Source organism: Oncorhynchus kisutch, linkage group LG8, assembly GCF_002021735.2.
Source record: "Oncorhynchus kisutch isolate 150728-3 linkage group LG8, Okis_V2, whole genome shotgun sequence".
Classification (NCBI taxonomy): Eukaryota; Metazoa; Chordata; class Actinopteri; order Salmoniformes; family Salmonidae; genus Oncorhynchus; species Oncorhynchus kisutch.
Window position 1 is genome coordinate 67,492,540 of NC_034181.2, and position 21,703 is coordinate 67,514,242.

The 21,703-nt window shown below is 43.3% G+C and overlaps 1 protein-coding gene across 6 annotated transcripts in view; it reads left to right on the forward strand.

Moving 5' to 3' along the window:
• Window positions 1–20,853, forward strand: part of LOC109895238 (E3 ubiquitin-protein ligase NEDD4-like) — a 51,126-nt gene extending 30,273 nt beyond the window's left edge. For 3 of the 6 annotated variants that reach the window (XM_031830964.1, XM_031830965.1, XM_031830963.1), the window contains 24 exons: window positions 6,010–6,060; window positions 6,539–6,600; window positions 6,964–7,060; window positions 7,632–7,795; window positions 7,953–8,073; window positions 9,841–9,999; window positions 10,499–10,588; window positions 10,875–10,994; window positions 12,901–13,104; window positions 14,893–14,970; window positions 15,133–15,187; window positions 15,284–15,342; window positions 15,546–15,611; window positions 15,808–16,037; window positions 16,240–16,361; window positions 16,631–16,701; window positions 16,840–16,935; window positions 17,074–17,147; window positions 17,391–17,451; window positions 17,546–17,605; window positions 17,707–17,814; window positions 18,240–18,336; window positions 18,522–18,594; window positions 18,693–20,853. In XM_031830964.1, the coding sequence (XP_031686824.1) occupies window positions 6,010–6,060; window positions 6,539–6,600; window positions 6,964–7,060; window positions 7,632–7,795; window positions 7,953–8,073; window positions 9,841–9,999; window positions 10,499–10,588; window positions 10,875–10,994; window positions 12,901–13,104; window positions 14,893–14,970; window positions 15,133–15,187; window positions 15,284–15,342; window positions 15,546–15,611; window positions 15,808–16,037; window positions 16,240–16,361; window positions 16,631–16,701; window positions 16,840–16,935; window positions 17,074–17,147; window positions 17,391–17,451; window positions 17,546–17,605; window positions 17,707–17,814; window positions 18,240–18,336; window positions 18,522–18,594; window positions 18,693–18,795 (2,421 nt within the window). In that variant the 3' untranslated portion in view covers window positions 18,796–20,853. Of the gene's footprint in view, window positions 1–245; window positions 2,158–6,009; window positions 6,061–6,538; window positions 6,601–6,963; window positions 7,061–7,631; window positions 7,796–7,952; window positions 8,074–9,840; window positions 10,000–10,498; window positions 10,589–10,874; window positions 10,995–12,900; window positions 13,105–14,892; window positions 14,971–15,132; window positions 15,188–15,283; window positions 15,343–15,545; window positions 15,612–15,807; window positions 16,038–16,239; window positions 16,362–16,630; window positions 16,702–16,839; window positions 16,936–17,073; window positions 17,148–17,390; window positions 17,452–17,545; window positions 17,606–17,706; window positions 17,815–18,239; window positions 18,337–18,521; window positions 18,595–18,692 lie in introns of those variants that run through there. The other 3 variants (XM_031830960.1, XM_031830961.1, XM_031830962.1) reach the window with 3 other exon arrangements.
• Window positions 20,854–21,703: the final 850 nt, after the last annotated feature.

Sequence of the window (21,703 nt, forward strand, 5' to 3'; positions counted from 1 at the left end):
TTTATCATGAATGTGTATATTGTGCTTTTTTGTATAAATATGTATATTTTTACCCACAGGGCTCATCTGTCAAAATAGTGATACAAAAAAAGTGTGTGTGTATTAGGACACCCATTCCTCAGTTTCATATAGAATTATGCTGAAACTCATTCCTCTTGATTTCCTGTAATTCTATACCAGCGGGTAAAAATATGTGTGGGGGCACAGCGCAGGAGAAACATTAGAAGCATAGCTGCTGCTGAGAGCCAGTAGCGCCAGAGTCTTGAGTGAGTGGCCTGAAACAGAAATGAACAGTTCTCCAGTCTGAGATGCCGAAGAGACTCCTGTGTTCTTGTTTCTAGTGAGGCGACCAGGAGGAGTGGGGCTTTTGGAAGAGGCAGGGGGGTGTCGGACACGGTCTGTCTACATTTCAGAAGGCACAGTTGCAACAAGGCTGAGGTTTGGCTGGAATGGGAGTACTGCCCTTTAAAGCCTTGGTGCAGCTCTCTGTGACTGGGTTGAGTTCAGTTCCATAAAGAGGCAGACCACTGGGGTTACTTCAGTCTGAGGGGCTTGTGCGTTTGGGTCGTGGCTCCACAGAAGAGTGCCTGACCTCCCCTGACTACTAGCCTTACAGAGCAGCCCTGAGAGGAATGTAGATTGTCACCAGAGCTATTTTGGCTATGTGCAGCCGCTAATGATTGTAATCACAGAGCAGAACGGGACTCGGAGAAGTCTTTCCTCCCCAGCAGGTCTCTTGCCATGCCACGCTCACTACTGTCTCCCAGAGATTAGAGCGTTAGACGAATGGCACGTCGGCTCCGCTTGCACTTTGCGTCGAGAAGAAGCAATACGGATCCTCTGTCAGAGAGACTGAGCAGCCATGGTGAGGAGAGCGGTCTCTGTGTGTCAACCCGCAGCCCCGCAGAGATCCTAGCACACAGCTCTGTCCAAATGAAGCTAGCCTTGGCTTTGCCTCCCCTGTCCCCGGAATACTGTAATTTACAGCGCTACTCATCCGTATTTATACCCAAGGTGAACACCGTCAGCAAGAAGAGTACTCTGCAGATCTCCCTGCAGCCCCATGGCAAGCTGAATGGAGAGCTGGAGAACAGCACTGAGGGCGGGGAGCCAGGGGTCTGCGAGGTGGGAGCAGGCAGTGGCTCAGACGGGGTATCCTGTAGCAGCAGCACAGCCAGCGACGCAGGCTACTGCAGCAGCAGCAGCATCTTTGAGCCAGAGTTCCCAGATCAGCGTAGGGCATCCCATGAGAGAAGTCTGCGCCGTAGGAAAGCCAGTGTCCCCCTGAGACGCTGCTCATCCCTGGTTATATTTCCAAGGAGCCCCTGTAATACACCACCAGCCTCCCCGGTCAGCCCTGTGGCACTACCCGCCCTGCCTATAGCCAGGGGCTCCTACCAGACTTCTCACCAGCTCCAGTTGTCCCCCAGTGAGCCCCCGCAGGAGGACGAGACGGGGACCTCAAAAGCGTCCATCGCCACGGCGATGAACGGCCTGCGACTCTCTAAGAGCAGCTTTCCGTCAGCGGAGTTCAGAGACGCCAGGCCCATGGTGCATTTTAACATTCCCCTTCCAGATAGACCTAAAGACAAAATGGAGGAGTGTGAGAAGACTGACCACTCGGCTACCTTAGACAGACCGTGTCGCGACAAGGCCGACCTATCGGCAAATTTAGACCAACACTCCAGTGTGCTACTGCACTTTGCCCACCAGCGACCAATGTCTGGGAAGGCATCTAGAAACAGAACAACAGTCAATGTTGAATGTCCTAAATCTCCAACCCAGGCCCCTCAGTCGGAGGGTGAATGTGGCCCTCGCCACATTAAGCTGTTTCGCAGCACCTCTGCTTGCTTTCTCCCCTCAACTAAACTTTCAGAGAGGAGCCACATTGCCGGACTCGCAGACATTGGAAATGGACAGGAAATGCCTGAGGAAAACCATTGTCATCACGCCTTACAAAGGAGCTTTTCTCTGGAAGTCCCCTACCATAATACTGGTATTTCATGTCACGTTTCCAACCAAAAACTATCTAACTCTCCACATGTGCACATCCATGTGTCCCACGGCTCTGGGGCAAGGGTCTCTAGCCCTGTCATTGATGTAAACACTAACCACAAAAGGGATCACATGCAAAAGAGCCCTGCAAGAAAGACCACGGTGAGTTTTTTCCTTCACTGGGTGGGGTAGGATAGGAGCTTAGCAAGGCTGAGAATAGAGAGAAATTAGGCCTATGCTTTGGCCAAATGTAGTAGAACGGGTGGTACATTTATTGGTTAAATTATAGAATTTATGTTTTCAACTGTGTAGTGTGATAGTGTATTGGCTCATTGTGGTTGGTCTGTATTTGAACCATTTCACTTCTAACCTCAATAAATAGATAATGTTGTATTCACTAAATGGGTTATTTATGTTGTACTTGTTATGTTCGTCACCCATATGATGGCGTATCTGAAATGCTCCATTAGATTCCATTTTAAATATGTTGTGCTGTTTAGTAAAGCAGTAAACCTACTCTCTAAGAGAGATGGCTAAGAGTTTGTGTAACTTTCAGTGATGTCCATTTGATAATGCTACCTCCTTAATTGCTCAGTGCTCAGTCTGTACCCTACATGTTGCTCTGTTTACTCAGCCTTTGGGCTCCCTGCGAGCAAGCAGGAGCAAAGTTCAGTAACTGAGAAGACAGCTACAGCTAAGTCATGCGATTAACAAGCCCAATGTGGACAAACATTTAAAGGTATTCAGTTGTATAACAGTAAACCAGCAAAATGCTAAAAGAGAAAGAAAAGAAAGCCTCCCTCTTGCGATACTTGTCTGCAACGGCCATGTGAATGTGTCTGTACACACGTGCTTTGGTTAAGAGGGGTTCTCTGTTTTTATTATTCTATTAATGCTTTGAGTTATCAGTTTAAGTATTTACCCCTGACTAAATTTAGTTGTGGGAAAAGCAGGGGCCCCCCCTCTCGCTATAAATAAAGCTTCTCTGAAATATTCCCCCCGACTCCAGATAGTCTGGCCCGCTGTTGCACTGGCCAGCCCTATGAATTCAAATTGAACAACGTGATACTAGAGTAGCGCTCATCTATGCCAGCCGTCCGCAGGCCTGGGGATCATGTTGTGTAGGTAGAGGGTGTTTGGAGACGGAGCCTTTTACAGTAAAAGGATGGTGTGTTCCCTTCCTCGCGGGTCCCCCTGCTAGACCGTGTTTGTAAAGCATCATGTGTCAGTCCTTCTCCCCCTCTATCACTCATGTTCCCTTGCTCCCTCTCCCTCTTTGCATTTAGCAGCTTGTCAAGTAAGACCTGCACCAGCAATTAGCCAAAGCTGCTATCTTTATAACAGCTGAACTCTTATATAATCTCATTTAGGACATGAGAGACCCTCCGCTGCATACCTCTTGCTTAAGCCCAGCAGGTCATAAGCATCTGTGTTCCTGTTTTATGACTTATTTTAATCCAGTGATAGCCTCCTAGTGAAGCTCCTCTGGAAACATAATCTGAATAACAGTTGCAAGACATGTTTATTACATTTATTCCACAGGACACTTTTGTTGACATTTTTGACTGGTATATTCTACTTTTATTAGCTCCAATCAGTACTGTTGCCAGGCAATGGCTTGTGCTATTTAAAGAGGGCTGACTGATACCATATGTTCCTGTATTTTGACACTGTTAGTCTCAAAGTAAGAGTTATCTCTGATGTAGGGAAAACTGGATACTCAAAACGCTGGTGTATGTGTAGCCTGTCAGTGGAGCGTGAAGAGAAGGTAGACAAAAGCGTGCTGCCAGAATTGTGCCAGAATTAGCCACGCGGTGAGAACTTTGGAGTCAGAGGCGAGCCTCCACTGTGGCTACATCTCCTCCCTCCTTACTTACTTTCTCTCTGTCTCTCTCTGTCTTTCCCACTCTCTTCTTCCCTCTGCCTCTCTGTGTTCCTTGCCTATTTCTTGTGAGCTGACCAGATGCCTTTTGGACATTGACAAGGCTAAGCACCATCTTGATATGAGCCCTGATACCTCACTGAGCCTGATAAGTGACCATTTCTCCTGATCAGTCGATACACCTTAACCCCTATTTGGCTGTTTAAAGGGCAAAAGAGTAGCAGCCCCAGAATCATGATCAGCAGCTCAGTGTTGTGGCCAAACACAGAGGATAAACAAGACACCAAGCATGAGAATGAGATGAATGACAGTCTCATAATGTAAACATTGAATCTCCCTAATCATGACGATCAGTCCCCAGGCAGTGAAGTTCAACAGAGCTCAAAGGTCATGCTCGTTTGTTGCATCACATCTGAGTGTTGTCCTGGATGATGCAAGAATGACCTGCTTTTCCTTCCAAGGTTGTGTAAAGATACTGTACAGTAGCAGAGCTGTTGGCAAACACTGTTTTCCAAGACCAAGCTGGTTGACTACAGTAATCAGACTATCGATAATGAATAACAGGTGACCAAATGCGTTGTTCCCTCTAATTTTTGCAGCACTGAGCAAATTTAAGGTCTGCTGAGAGCAAACTTAAATGTTGTGAAAATTCTGTGCAACTTCCTTTGTGAACACTGAGGTTGTACACCCTTTAATTTACTATTTTAATAGTGACCAGGTAGGCTACTGTGACCATTTGATAATAATCTAGCCCTACCAGAGTGGCCTACCATAAAAACTATGAAGAAAATGCATCACATAACATTTTAACATGGAAATAGTGGTTCTATCATTCAGCCTACAGAAGCAGCCAATGTGTAGTGTTCAATGTAGGCCTACATTCCTTGAAACTTTTGAAACAAACATGCAAGCTTGGCATTAACCTGTTATCCACTTGTCCTTCAGATGAGGTGACTGAACATTGTCTTTGATGCAAGAAACCACTTTATAAAATAAAATATATTATTATCCCCATACCGTTATTACAGAGAATCAGACAAATTATGCTACCCTCTGCCTATTGGCTACTTAGCTTATTCAAGCCTTTTTTTAAATACAACACTGGCCATTTAGGACAACAACAAAAAAGCTCTTTCCCTAACTCGCTTTTCAAAGATGGCTTGAAATGTTCACATTTTGTGGGAGTGATCGCTTCCTACAAGAACACATTTCTGACTACAAATTAGCTATAAATTGGCTAATAAATCACTAACTAGCAAAGAATATAACCAAATGTACACACGTGGATACATGCAGCTCTCGCTTTGATCTCAAAACATGTGCATAATAATCGTTCATGCTGTAAAACAGTCCAGTTCAAAGTGAATGGCACATCCGTATATGGCAATGGTTGATTTGCATATAGGCCTACTGCAGCTCTGATTTGGTTATGGCGCACGTAGAGTGCAGGCCAATGCAATAGAAATCCTACTCCGATGTGCTCTGCCAACAAAATCTCTTGTGTAGTTAGTTTTGCATAATAATTATTGCGTAATTCATTTTATTTTGTTATGTTGCATTGAAAGTGGCTATTGCATTGATTCAAAATGCACGCAGAGACGTACAAATGCTATCCATGAGTTCATCTGACTCTGAGGAAGTGGATAAAGGGCTTCATTGCTAGAATCCTGATGTTTCCCTTTAACTAGATATAATTTTTCCAGATAGGGTCCCCAGCATTTTCTGATGTCAATTTGGGGTTGTGTACAGTGCCATTTTTTTGGAACACCTTGTCTAATAGAACTATGTGTATAATGTGCCAATGAATACATTTACAACTAAATCATCCATGAGGGCTGATGGCACGTGCTGTAAAGGTGACTGTATCATGGAAAATGATTATCTATCTTGGCTAGTCGTGTGTGTGTGTGTGTGTGTGTGTGTGTGTGTGTGTGTGTGTGTGTGTGTGTGTGTGTGTGTGTGTGTGTGTGACTCATACCTTTTGCACTTGAGAGGTAGGTAGGTAGGTGTGTGTGTGCGTGCGAGCCGGCAAACATGCCGATACATTGTAACCACTCCCTTTTTTGTTGGACTGACTCATGAATAACTACTGTACATGACTCCCCATTACAATCTCTTATATCCTTCCGCAGACACGTGATGACTTTCTGGGGCAGGTGGATGTGCCATTACACCAGATACCGGTGAGTCAAGTGCAAGGAAATTGTTTATTTAGCACTTGCATAATGTATGTGGAAACCAATTCTCCTAAATCAACATGTTTCCAATCCCACGTCTAAAGGAGTAGGCTATTCTGTGCTGTTTGGTGTTCCATGTTCTCCTTTAGATATAATTTGTTGGAGATCTGTACACTTTACATAGTTATCTTCACCCATGAACTCTCCATAAGCGCACTCATGTAAACATACCCCTCATGTCAGAGTCCGTTCCACAACGTTGTCCATAGTTATGGAAATACAGTCCTCCATGTTTGTTACTTTTTCCTACCTTTTAGATGGCATTTACAGTAGACCTACTGTACATCTGTCCACTGTCTATACAGGACTTGTTTACTATTCATATATTATACAGTTACTGCATGCGTAGATGTTATACAGCAAATATCTTTATAGAGCATTTCAACTGGTTTTTAAATACTTTTATTTGTATTTATTTTTTCAGACAGAAAATCCTAACATTGAAAGGCCATACACATTCAAGGATTTTCTACTTCACCCAAGAAGGTTGGCATTATTTCATGATTATTCAAGCTGCTTATCCTTCCTGGTTTAACATGGATTTACTTTGTGACATTTTTATCACATTCAGCCTCTTGGCATTGCATAAATTAATTTGAATAATATCTTGAGTTCCATTCCAGTGAGTTTGCCTAACATTCAATAACCTTATTTCCTGAGGTGTATAAATTAAGCTCAAATAGCTACATGAGGTACATATTGATTTTACCTCGGAGAAAGCTCAATTTCATATTTGAGTCCGTCACAATGATAAATTAATTACACCTAAGAGGCTCACATTACTCTCATTTAGAAAGTGTTTTCCATATCATTTCTTTTGTAAAGTGTTTACTTTTTGTTTTGATGTAGTCACAAATCCAGGGTCAAGGGTCATCTCCGTCTGAAGATGACCTACCTACCCAAAAACAACTCAGAGGATGCTGCAGAACAGACTGAAGACATGGATGTAAGACCGTCACCCACCCAACCTACCCCTATCTCCTGCCCTCTGTCCCCCCTGATATTGAATATTCCCACGCCGTCATCCCCCTCCTCCTTTGATTAGACTGTGTCTAATCTACGTGCCTTGGCTGTTTCTCAGTCAGCGTGCTTCAGTATATACATGTAACAGCATATTGGTGCTCAGAGCCAGGAGAAAAGACACTAGGCTTGTTTTACCAATGTCAAGCCAAGATGGCTGATTGCCTGCCATCTCCCTCCTGATGTAGTTTTGATAAAACCAGCCTGTCATCATTCTTGAACATGCTTAATGTAAGCAGTGGCTAGGAACACCATGTCCAAAAGGCCAATCTATATTTGTCTCACCATGGGTCCATGGCCTTTGATGAATATGCTGACATCTTCCTTAGAATGATTTGAAGCCACACTTCAATAAATTACAAGTCCCTATGATTGCCACTGAATTTTCTGAGTAGTGGCCAAGACCTTGTTTGACTTGAACAAACGTATGTAGAAGATTTGGGCAATGTTGACATCTGCATGTGCCGTGTTGTATAACAGTTGTTTTTGTTGTGCAGCCTAGCTGGGAGTTTCTAGAGGGCCAGGACATGTCCGGTCCCAGGCACAACCACCTGCTGCCTGCAATGCCCCCTGGCTGGGAGGAGAGGCAGGACAACCTGGGCAGGACCTACTATGTCAACCACGAAACCAGGACGACACAGTGGCACAGGCCCATAGTACAGTAAGTCTGGGGTTCTCCTGTCATGTCCTTTATTCTGACAGCTTGAACTTAATCTAGCACTATTTCAACACAATGGTAGTATTGGAATACACTAACACCTGGTTGTTCAAGAGATGAAAAGTTGACTGTGAGTATGTATGTGTGTTTCCCTGTGTAGAGACAGCCAGGTGGAGGCAGAGCAAAGGCAGAACATCCACATGGAGGCCCAGCACGCCTTCACCGCCCGCAGGCAGATCTCCGACCAAGAGGACTCCAACGACAGACACGAGTCTCCTGAGGTAACTTTCAAGTCAATCGAAGTTCAATTAATGTATTGAAAAATTCACATTAAAGTTAAATGACACTTTAAATTCATAAATGGAATTACAGTTATTCTCCTGAATTGGATATTGAAATGGAGACGAGACTCTATTATATCCTTTTGCGGTCTCTGGTACGATTATGAAACAACTGCACGTGGTGTGCAGTCCAACTATACGACCTATCTAAGGTATATAGGCCCGGACCTAAACTCAGCAAAAAAAAGAAAAGTCCCCTTTTCAGGACCCTGTCTTTCAAAGATAATTCGTAAAAATCAAAATAACTTCACAGATCTTCATTGTAAAGTGTTTAAACACTTGGAATGGCCGTTAAAACACTAACAGCTTACAAATTAAGGTCACAGTTATGAAAACTTAGGACACTAAAGAGACCTTTGTACTGACTCTGAAAAACACCAAAAGAAAGATGCCACGGGTCCCTGCTCATCTGCGTGAACGTGCCTTAGGCATAAAGCAAAGAGGCATGAGGACTGTAGATGTGGCCAGGGCAATAAATTGCTATGTCTGTACTGTGAGATGCCTAAGACAGCGCTACAGGGAGACCGGACGGACAGTTGTTCGTCCTCGCAATGGCAGACCACATGTAACAACACCTGCACAGGATCGGTACATCCAAACATCACACCTGCGGGACAGGTACAGGATGGCAACAACATCTGCCCGAGTTACACCAGAAAGCACAATCACTCCATCAGTGCTCAGACTGTCCGCAATAGGCTGAGAGAGGCTGGACTGAGGGCTTGTAGGCCTGTTGTAAGGCAGGTCCTCACCAGACATCACCGGCAACAACGTCGCCTGTGGGCACAAACCCATCGTCGCTGGACCAGACAGGACTGTCGAAAAGGTGCTTTACACTGACGAGTCGCGGTTTTGTCTCACCAGGGGTGATGATCGGATTCGTGTTAATCGTCGAAGGAATGAGCGTTACACTGAGGCCTGTACTCTGGAGTGGGATCGATTTGGAGATGGAGGGTCCGTCATGGTCTGGGGCGGTGTATCACAGCATTCTGCCATGGCCAGCGAAGAGCCTGGATCTCAATCCCATTGAGCACGTCTGGGACCTGTTGGATCGGAGGGTGAGGGCTAGGAACATTCCCCCCAGATATGTCCGGGAACTTGCATGTGTCTTGGTGGAAGAGTGGGGTAACATTTCACATGCCGAACTGGCAAATCTGGTGCAGTCCATGAGGGGGAGATGCACTGCAGTTCTTATTGCAGCTGGTGGCCACACCAGATACAGACTGTTACTTTAGATTTTGACCCCGCCTTTGTTCAGGGACACATTATTCCAGTTTGTCTCAATTGTTGAATCTTGTTAGGTTCATACAAATATTTACACGTTTTGCTGAAAATAAACGCAGTTGACAGTGAGGATGTTTATTTTTTTGCTGAGTTTATAAGGACAATATCTTACGACCATGTTTTCTGGTCCTCGCTCCTCTCTTTAGAGGCTGCAAACCGAGCAAATGACTAAATGTCAGGATGGCCCTTAACAAGATCAAGTTCAGGATCAGGGTGTTCCTCAAAGTCCCCCAAAAAAGTTGCACTACTGAAGTCATATCACATGTCAGTTTTGTGTAATAACGTCACTCCGTGCCAGAACAAGCAGGCCACAACTGTTTTCTTAGCTTATAGCCAGATAAGAAGACAGTGACGTAACACTATTAGACATCCTTCAGAACAGATGGTAAACTCTTCATTTGTCTTGTTTCCTGTCTGCTCCAGAGCTGGGAAATCATGACAGAGGATGAGTCCACCTTGTACAACAGCCAGCGCTCCCCCCCTCCACCCCACTCCCCCCTGGAGTTTCACTCCTTCTGTGATGAGCTCAGTCGCCTCCAGGCCTCGGGTGCCACATCCGGCAACCGACGTACCTCCCTCCAGGTGAATAATTTACTGGCCAGCGCTGACCGGGCTCCCGTTATTAATCGACCGACACCCAAAGCCTCCTGGGGATACGCGTCCTCCACAGTTCCAAGAAGGGACTGAAACACACGTTATAGCTTGTGTTATAACAACACAGCTATAATCAGTCCCTCCAGGATTTCGCTGGGATTTTTTGTGATATGCAAAACTATTGATTTTGCGACGTCAATTCTAACATTTTACATGGCAATATGCAAAGTTTTTATCTGTGTGGCTTGATTGAACCATATTATGCAGTATATGTGCACTGCTGATTGGTTGGAGTTGCAAGTCCTTGCATAATATTGTTGATTTAAAAAAAAAAAAAAAACATTTCAAATGCAATTGCGTAATCTTGGAGGGACTGTAATATTTTAGTGTAAGACGGGTATTAGTGCCTGTCTAGAGCTGGAGAATATGTGCCTATTAACACGTGTATGGGTAATGACTGTGGTTTCTGTCGTCTTGCTCTCTTCAGCTGCAGGGCCCTTCCAGTCATTCAAGTCACTCCAGTCGCAGAGGCAGTGCCCAGACTCTGACCGTAGAGGAACACCCTGTTCATCCTGTGGTGTGTTGCATTCCCTGAATCCCCTCCGCCCTCACACACACACACACACACACCGAAGCACAACACTCCTGTATTACAGCAGTATTTGTGGGATAGGATCATCTGAGCTCAGGTTTAGCATGTAAGTGTGGCTTCCATAGTTTTCCGAGATGATGCAAGGACAGTGAGAATGCAGTCATCAGGTTTGAGCATGTAGCTCAGTGATTCAGAGGAAGTTATTGTTCTATTCACTTGAGGTATTGTTGTATGGATTGTTTGATGCCTCTCTCTCTATGTTGTTCAATAGTTGTTAGCAACCTCAGCGGGGCTGCCTCCAGGCTGGGAGGAGAAGCAGGATAGTAAGAGCAGACCCTACTACGTTAATCACAACAGCAGGATAACCACTTGGACACGGCCACTCATCCAGGTAGGCTGCATTCCTCCTTCTTTTGTTCTCACTCTCTCTCAAACCACAGTGCACTGAAGAAGTATTCAAAGTCATGTGAAAAGCCAATCAGGACCTACTTAACTTGTGTAGTTCCAGTGCCTTCGGAAAGTATTTAGACCCCTTGACTTTTTCCACATGTTGGTAGGTTACAGCCTTATTCTAAAAATGATTAAATTGTTTTTTCCCCTCATCATTCACAATATCCCAAAATGACAAAGCAAAAACAGGTTTTTAGAAACTTTTGCTAATTTTATTTAAAAAATACATTTACATAAGTATTCAGACCCTTACTCAGTACTTTGTTGAAGCACCTTTGGCAGCGATTACAGCATCGAGTACTCTTGGGTATGACGCTACAAGCTTGGCACACCTGTATTTGGGGAATTTCTCCCATTATTCTCTGCAGATGCTCTCAAGCTCTGTGGGGTTGGATGGAGAGCGTTGCTGCACAGCTATTTTCAGGTCTCCAAATATGTTTGATCGGGTTGAAGTTCCTGTTCCACTCAAGGACATTCAGAGACTTGTCCCGAAGCCCTGCATTGTCTTGCCTGTGAGTTTAGGGTCGTTGTCATGTTGGAAGGTGAACCTTCACCCCAGTCTGAGGTCCTGAGCGCTCTGGAGCAGGTTTTCATCAAGGATCTCTCTGTGCTTTTCTCCGTTTATCTTTGCCTCGATCTTGACTAGTTTCCCAGTCCTTGCCGCTGAAACACATCCCCACAGCATGACTGCCACCACGCTTCACCGTAGGGATGGTGCCAGGTTTCCTCCAGATGTGATGCTTGGCGTTCAGGCCAAACAATTCAATCTTGGTTTCATCAAACCAGAGAATCATGTTTTTAATGGTCTGAGAGTCCTTTAGGTGCCTTCTGGCAAACTCCAAGCGGGCTGTCATGTGCCTTTTACTGAGGAGTGGCTTCCGTCTGGCCACTCTACCATAAAGGCCTGATTGGTGGAGTGCTGCAGAGATGGTTGTCCTTCTGGAAGTTTCTCCCATCTCCACAGAGGGACTCTAGAGCTCTGTCAGAGTGACTATCAAGGCCCTTCTCCCCCGATTGCTCAATTTGGCAGGGCAGTCAGCTCTAGGAAGAGTCTTGGTTGTTACAAACATCTTCCATTTAAGAATGATGGAGACCCAGTCGAGTCACGCGAGTGGTGTTGATAGACCCTATTCTGCAGATTACATACTGCGCATCAGTAGCCGCAGGACTAACCTCCCAACAGACTTTACAATGGGCTTTTACACCCGGCCGACATCAAGAGCCTGCAAAGTACTTATAGGAGACTTAAACCCTTTACCCGTCTGTATTACTATGTCACCACCAGCCGGGCGTCGGCCACTGTGTTCTTGTGGACCTTCAAATCTGCAGAAATGTTTTTGTGCCCTTACCCAGATCTGTGCCTCAATACAATCCTGTCTTGGAGCTCTACAGACAATTCCTTCGACATCATGGCTTGGTTTTTGCTTTGACATGCACTGTCAACTGTGGGACCTTTTTATATAGACAGGTGTGTGCCTTTTCAAATCATGTCCAATCAATTGAATTTACCACATGTGGACTCCAATACAGTTGTAGAAACATCTCCATGATGATCAATGGAAATGTGATGCACCGGAGTTCAATTTCGAGTCTCATAGCAAAGGGTCTGAATACTTATGTAAATAAGGTATTTCGGTTTTCACTTTGTAGTTATGGGGATTTTGCTGAGGATAATTTTGAATTGAATCAATTATAAATTTTAGACCAAGGCTGTAACGTAACGTGGAAAAAGTTGTGGTCTGAATACTTTCCGAAAACACTGTAGATAATGTTGATATAGGATCCAGTCCACCCTCCTATTGAGTATGCCAATAGTGTTAATCTTCATTTCTCCTTCCATGTTACAGATAACCTCAGAGGCAGCAGCCCAGGCTCTTCTGTCCCAGAACGCCACTGTGTACCAGCCCCCCATGCTCCCTCCTGAGGGCTCCCCCCAGCACTCCCCCAGCTCACAGAGGGAGTGTGGCTTAATGCCGGCGGGCTGGGAGGTCCGCAATGCCCCAAACGGAAAACCCTTCTTCATCGACCACAACACTAAGACCACTTCCTGGGTGAGAGAGCAAGCACCTGCATACCGCCATTTTTTAAAGGACATGCAGTACCAGCCAAAAGTTTGGATACACTTACTCATTCAAGGGTTTTTCTTTATTTGTACTATTTTCTACATTGTAGAGTAATAATGAAGACATCAAAACTATGAAATAACACACATGGAATCATGTAGTAACCAAAAAAGTGTAAAACAATTCAAAATATATTTTATATTTGAGATTCTTCAAAGTAGCTACCCTTTGCCATGATGACAGCTTTGCACACTCTTGGCATTCTCTCAACCAGCTTCATGAGGAATGCTTTTCCAACAGTCTTGAAGGAGTTCCCACATATGCTGAGCACTTGTTGGCTACATTTCCTTCACTCTGCGGTCCAACTCATCCCAAACCATCTCAATTGGGTTGAGGTCAGGTGATTGTGGAGGCCAGGTCATCTGATGCAGCACTCCATCACTCTCGTTCTTGGTCAAATAGCCCATACACAGCCTGGAGGTGTGCTTTGGGTCATTGTCCTGTTGAAAAACAAATGTTGATCCCACTAAGTGCAAACCAGATGGGATGGCGGATTGCTGTAGAATGCTGTGGTAACATGCTGGTTAAGTGTGCCTTGAATTCTCAATATATCACTGACAGTGACATCAGCAAAGCACCCCCACACCATCACTCCACCTCCATGCTTCACGGTGGGAACCACACATGCAGAGATCATCCGTTCATCTATTCTGCGTCTCACAAAGACACGGAGGTTGGAGCCAAAAATCGCACATTTGGACTCATCAGACCAAATGACAGATTTCCATTGCTCGTGTTTCTTGGCCCAAGTAAGTCTCTTCTTGTTATTGGTGTCCTTGAGTAGTGGTTTCTTTGCAGCAATTCGAGCATGAAGGACTGATTCACGCAGTCTCCTCTGAACAGTTGATGTTGAGATGTGTCTGTTACTTGAACTCTGAAGCATTTATTTGTGCTGCAATTTCTGAGGCTGGTAACTCTAATGACCTTATCCTCTGCAGCAGAGGTAACTCTGGGTCTTCCTTTCCTTTGGCGGTTCTCATGAGAGCCATTCTCATCATAGCGCTTGATGTTTTTTTCTGACTGCACTTGAAGAAACTTTCGAAGTTATTTTAAAGTTCTTTACCTTCGTGTCTTAAAGTAATGAGGGAGTGTTGTTTATCTTTGCTTATTTGAGCTGTTCTTGCCATATTATGGACTTGGTCTTTTGCCAAGTAAGGCTATCTTCTGTAACCATCCCAACCTTGTCTCAACACAACTGATTTGCTCAAATGCATTAAGAAGTTAAGAAATTCCACAAATTAACTTTTAACAAGGCACATCTGTTAATTGAAATGCATTCCGGGTGACTACCTCATGAATCAGGTTTGAGAGAATGCCAAGAGTGTGCAAAGCTGTCATCAAGGCAAAGGGTGGCTGCTTTGAAGAATCTCAAATATTCAATATATTTTTATTTGTTTACACTTTTTTGGTTACTACATGATTCCATATGTGTTATTTCATAGTTTTGATGTCTTCACTATTATTCTACAATGTAGAAAATAGTACAAATAAAGAAAAAACCTTGAATGAGTAAGTGTGTCCAAACTTTTGACTGGTACTATATATATGTAGTTTTTCTTGATCAGGTCACATGATCAAGAAATACACCCAGGCCCTACCTATAGGGTCTAGTCACGCATCATCATGGCCAGAATGTCCACTGGACAATACTGCCATTCTTCTCACTGCTCCTTCCTGTTTGTGTGACTTATTTCCTGTTTATCTGGCTGTGAACAGGAAGACCCCAGATTGAAGATTCCTGTGCACATGAGGAGGAGACCTTCGCTAGACCCAACTGACCTCGGGCCAATGCCGGTAAGCTTTACAATGATATCATACCCAATAATAGCATTCTAAGAAGGCAATTAGCAGCCCAATGTGATGAGCCTCTTAAAGTTGAAAATTGCTGAGTGAATGGTTGATTTTTAAGGGGGGAAATGATGGTGGGAGTAATGTTTGTGCTATCCCTTATCTTAGCCTGGCTGGGAGGAGAGGGTCCACAGTGATGGGAGGATATTCTACATAGATCACAGTATGTATGACATACGTGTTGTATTAAAATGTATTAAAATTTGTGAAAAATGCATATGCCTACTACCAATGCTGAATAAATCTGATGTATTTTCAGATACGAAGAACACACAATGGGATGATCCCAGATTGCAGAATTCAGCCATAACTGGACCAGTAAGTACAGATGATATATTTAAAAAGCTATAGCTAGAGATTTTTTATTTATTAGATTCCGATAGAGTAATATATGAGGAATGCAATATGACCCATTCTCTTTTTGGAGTCAGGTTCACCAGGTTGGCCATAAAACCGCGTAATTCATCATGTGTTCATAATTGATTTCCGGTCATTGGATCTCCCATCCTTGTCTATTCTAGGCTGTGCCTTACTCCAGAGACTATAAACAGAAGTATGAATACTTCCGGAAGAAGATGAAGAAACCGGTTAGCATTGTTTTTATTTCACAAATAGGCCAGATATACAGCACATTCAAACTGTAAAAGCCTATCTTGTCTTTCTTTCAATCATCCTCACAATATCTTCTATGACATTTAGTCTAGCTACATCCCCTGATCTGATGTCAACTCAGCACTTCAGTAGAAATTCCACTCACTCAGCCTGCTCTATCTCCAATTCCAGGCTGACATCCCCAATCGCTTTGAGATGAAGCTCAGGCGGAACGCCGTGCTAGAGGACTCCTACAGACGAATCCTGTCAATCAAGAGGGCCGACTTCCTGAAGGCTCGGCTGTGGGTGGAGTTTGAGGGAGAGAAGGGCTTGGATTACGGTGGCGTGGCCAGGGAGTGGTTCTTCCTCATCTCCAAGGAGATGTTCAACCCCTATTATGGGCTGTTTGAGTATTCTGCCACGTGAGTCTATTTGAATGTGTTAGAATTCCATTTTCAGGCAAGGAAAAATGGAACATGCCCTCAATGGGGCTTGTTAGTGAATAACATCTCTGACAGCATTATGAATCACTTTAATGAGGGGATATGTTTTGGAATGGATCAGAGAAGGATTTGGATGACTTTAGAGCTGTTTTATGTTTATCCTCTGCCTGTTCTGTGTCAGGGACAACTATACTCTGCAGATCAACCCCAACTCAGGCCTCTGCAATGAGGACCACCTGTCCTACTTCAAGTTCATTGGCCGTGTGGCAGGCATGGCTGTCTACCATGGCAAGCTGCTGGATGGTGAGTCTCACTGCTGGGGATTTCGCTCATGAACTTTGTGTTTGGTAAAAGATCATTAATTTGTATAAACGTAGTGTTACACGTGTGTGTGTGTGTGTGTGTGTGTGTGTGTGTATGTGTGTATGTGTGTATGTGTGTGTGTGTGTGTGTGTGTGTGTGTGTGTGTGTGTGTGTGTGTAGAGAAACTAAGAGCTGAGGACAGCTCTATGCTTGGGCCACAAGGATTAGGTGTGTGTTGAACAGATCCTGACATGTTATTTTTTTTCTAGCCTTCTTCATCAGGCCTTTCTACAAGATGATGTTGCAGAAGCCCATTACTCTACAGGACATGGAGTCTGTGGTAGGTGCCTAATACTATCTAGATTACTCTCACATCTTCCCATCACCTAATCAGATAGTAGAGACATGATAAATCAGACAGCTAAAACAGCAGTGTTTCACCATTAGTGGTAATGGTGTTTTTGTGTTGTTATTTCAGGACAGTGAGTACTTCAACTCCCTGAAGTGGATATTGGAGAATGACCCGATAGACCTGGATCTGAGGTTCACCATAGACGAAGAGCTCTTTGGACAGGTGGGACCTGCTTCCTATTTGTTGTTTGGCCCAAGTATTTTCTGTTCTATCTTGTGCCTATTGAGTGAAGAGGTTAAAGTCGATGCTAGGTGGTACTCTGGTATCAGTCATGCTGACATGACATTTCCTCCTCTTTAGACACACCAGCATGAGCTGAAGCCAGGAGGATCTGAAATAGTCGTCACCGATGACAACAAGAAGGAATACATCCAGTAAGCACCAGAGCCCTCTGCTGGTAGAAAGAGGAAACACGCCTCATACACACTGCCATATATTGCTGTTCAGCTGGTTACCTGTTGGTGACCCACAAGTCACATATTTGGCCTTAGAAGGGTTTGCTAATGGACAGTGAAACCACCACCCACCACATAATGTCTGCATCATTAGATACATTTGAAATTATTTTCTAATTATTTTGAATGCTTCCATTTCAAAGTAAACCTTTTCTTTGTCAGTCTTGTCATGCAGTGGAGGTTCGTGAACAGGATACTGAAGCAGATGACCGCATTCAAGGAGGTAAACAATAGGTTTTATTGAGATGTTTTGATTGAGTTGTGATAAGATTGAAAGAAATGGTTGACTTATTGCTTGTTCCTCTCTCTTGTTTTAGGGATTCTATGAGTTGATACCCCAGGATCTCATCAAGATCTTTGACGAGAATGAGCTGGAGGTGGGTGTCATTCCTATCACTCTGAAATGTATGCATGACTGAGAGCCTGTCTTTCCAGATCGTTGAGTGATGTTCTATCTTGTTTTTTTCGCTCTCTTTAGCTCCTGATGTGTGGCCTGGGAGACGTGGATGTGAACGACTGGAGGGAGAACACCAAGTACAAGAATGGCTACTGTCCCAACCAGCCTGTCATCCTGTGGTTCTGGAAGGTAAGAGGATACTCCACCACTAGAACAGAAACCTCTGGATTCTAGAATGTTTTTGTTAGGGATGCAGGATTGATCGGTGACCATATCGGTATCGGACGATAATTGGTATAAAAAAAAATATTATGTCTATCTGTCTGATGTGGAGACAAAGGACAATGATGCAGACCGTGGTCTGTGGTGTTTTTTTAAAGTGGGTGGGGCAATGTGAAGAAAAGGTCTTCCTATGAATTTGGCTTTCGCGTCCAAATGGTTTGAGCTATTAGCTATTATTAGCCCATTCCTGAAAGCGAAAACTCCCAGGAACGCGTTGGATATCGCTAAATATCTGATATCGGCCCAGAATTTCCACATCGGTGCAGCCTTTGTTTTAGGGTGAATTCTCAATATTCATTCCAACTATTTGAATTATATTTTACCATTCTCAGACTGTTCTGCTGATGGATGCAGAGAAGCGTATCCGCCTGTTGCAGTTTGTGACTGGCACCTCCCGGGTCCCAATGAATGGCTTTGCAGAGCTCTACGGTGAGTCCTCTTCTCTACTTCTCTGTATTAAGACTCATTTGTATAATACATTCTGGTTATGTTTTTAACCATTTTGTCATTACATAGATTGATATGAACTTTGAAACATGGATTCTGAGTTGTAACCAGAAGTGTTTGTATAAGATTCTCACCTCCTAATCTTGTTTTATGTTGTGAAATCGCAGGGTCTAACGGACCACAGCTGTTTACCATTGAGCAGTGGGGAACACGAGACAAACTACCCAGAGCCCACACATGGTGAGTAACTAACAATACAGCAGTTTGGCTGTATTGTGTCCTACCTGGTTACTGCAACAAATGTGCATTTGAATTTGGTTCTGTTTTACCGTCTTCAGCTTCAACCGGCTGGACCTGCCTCCCTATGAGTCGTTTGAGGAGCTGAGGGAGAAGCTACACATCGCCATAGAGAATGCACAAGGCTTTGATGGAGTAGATTAGGGGAGTGTGTGGCCTATGGCGCGGATGTTAAAAGGGCAGTTACTGCCAGTGAACTGAGGGCTAGCACCAAGTTTTGTGCTGTAGTTCTGTTTAATGCTGATATAACACCTAATATTCAGGTCCAGACCTGACAACCGCCTGAGAAGATGGAGAACAATCACAGACAGCAAGGTCTTTGGTGCTCCTCTCTCCTGCACAGTGGAAGGGATGGATGATGAGTGAAAATCACTTCTTAAATCACTCTTGGTCTGTGAAGTTTACAAATAGTTTTTTTTGTGTCTCGTAAATATGTATGTATACTTAAACCAGATCTATATACAATTTATCAAATGCATTATAGCATACAGATATTATTGTTCATCTATGATAAACATTCTATCATGAGGAGATTGACATTGGACTTCGATATACATTACCGTATATACACTGGTGTCGAAAGAGTTCAACAGGGATGCTAGCCCATGACTCCAATGCTTCCCACAGTTATGTCAAGTTGGCTGGATGTATTTTGAGTGGTGGACCACAGGAAACTTAAGTGTGAAAAACCATGCAGTGTTGCAGTTCTTGACATAAACCGGTGCGCCTGACGCCTACTACCATACCACTTTCAAAGGCACTTCAATCTTTTGTTTTTCGCATTCACCCTCTGAATGGCAGACACAATCCTTGTCTCTAGGCTTAAAAATACTTCTTTAACCTGTCTCCTCCTTCTACACTGATTGAAGTGGATTTAACAAGTGACATCCATAAGGGATCATAGTTTTCAGCTGGATTCACCTGGTCAGTCTATGTAATGGAAAGAGCAGGTGTTTTCTTCCTGTTTTGTACAATCAGTGAATGTGTACGCAATTGACAGTGAATGCACTTTTGTATAGCTTACTGAGGAAATCACAGACTCCACATTAGACTCCATTGAAAAACCATGTTGCCATTGCTTTCTCATTCTTGCACACACACTTGCAAAGTATTTCCTCTGCTGTTTTTTTATTCAGTGATGGATGTATTATTTTTTTATTCCGCTATTCCAGGGCTCTCAACCCTGTTCCTGGTGCGCTACCCTCCCGTAGGTTTTCACCTCAAACCCCAGTTGTAACTAATTAACATAATCAGGAGCACTAGATTAAGGTTGGACTGAACCTACAGGACAGTAGGTCTCCAGAAACAGGATTGGAGAGCCCTGCTCTATTCATGGGTGTTATAGAGCAGTATAATACTCTATTTTTAGGAGTACATGTATTTTTTTCAAATTGCTCTATGTAACAACTATTGAATTAATATCAAGAAATTGATATGGTCAATTCTCAAAGATTTCTGCGAATGTCTTTTTGCCTTTGATTTTCTTGAGGGAATTGACTGTACATATGCAGTGGTGTGCTCTATCAAAGAATGTATTGTATGAATGGTAGAAAACATATGTTTACACGCTGGTATGTTTACAGATTGTTGATGAAGGAAAATATGATGGGCTTTTTCATTTCTCTTAAATCAAAATGTTATACTTGTGCGTTTATGAGGTAAAGCACTTTGTTAAAATGGTTATAAAAGTCTTAGTGTCTTGATCTTTGCCAAACTACCAATTTCAGAATGCATACGTTGAGTATGATTTCATGCTAAAATCCTCTGCTTTTAAGTGCACATTTGACTTGAGTACATTTTACTTGCCAAGGAAGAAAAAAGTGCATTCTTTCCTTTTCACTGGTAATTAAGACTTACATTACAAATGAAGGCATTGTAATTTATCATAGAATTTAATCATCCAAATCGTTTGACATGTTCTTATCCTTTAGTTGAATGGATATATTGTTAACATCCGATACTCTATAATTCATTATTTTAAGAGATACTTAATTTATATTTTGTCAGAACGGTCATTCTGACAACTGTAAGTGGATTTTCTATCAATGTTTTAATGAAATAAAACTTCTGTATCTTGATGAAAACATGTTTTGATTACATGCCAAAGTAAATGGCAGCATATTTAGAAAAACAAATACATGGAAAATTCCACCTAATGTTCTCCTTTCATATTATACTGAACAAGAATATAAACACAACATGTAAAATGTTGGTCCCATGATTCATGAGCTGAAATTAAAGATCCCAGAAATGTGCCATACACACAAAAAGCATATTTCTCTCAAATGTTGGGTACAAATTAGTTTACATCCCTGTTAATGAGCATTTCTCCTTTGCCAAGGTAATCCAGCCACCTGACAGGTGAGGTATATCAAGAAGCTGATTAAACAGCTTGATAATTACATAGGTGCACCTTGTGCTGGGGACAATTTAAAGGCCACAAATGTGCAGTTTTGTCACAACACAATGCCACAGATTTTGAGGGATTTCACGTTTTGAGGGAGAGTGTAATTGGCATGCTGACTGTAGGAATGTCCACCAGAGTTGTTGCCAGAGAATGTAATGTTAATTTCTCTACCATAAGCCCCCTCCGTCATTTTAGAGAATTTGTCAGTAGATCCAACCGCAAACCGCGAATAACCCATGCCAGCCCAGGACTTCCACATCCGGCTTCTTTACCTGTGGGATCATCTGAGACGAGTCACACGGACAGTTGATGGAACTGAGGAGTATGTATGTCAGTAGTAAAGGCCTTTTGTGGGGAATTTTTTTCCTGATTGGGTGGGCCTGGCTCTCCATTGGGTGGGCTTATGCCCACCCATGGCTGCGCCCCTGCCCAGTCGTGAAATCCATTGATTAATTTATTTCAATTGACAGATTTCCTTAAATGAGCTGTAACTCAGTAAAATCGTTGAAATTGTTGCATGGTGCGTTTATATTTTTGTTCAATATAGTTGTTTGATATCTACAAGCCAGATAATTACTTTTATTGTGCACTTTTTGATGACAGTATTTGTCTGTTTTAAGACTAGTTAATTTCTCAAGACATCAA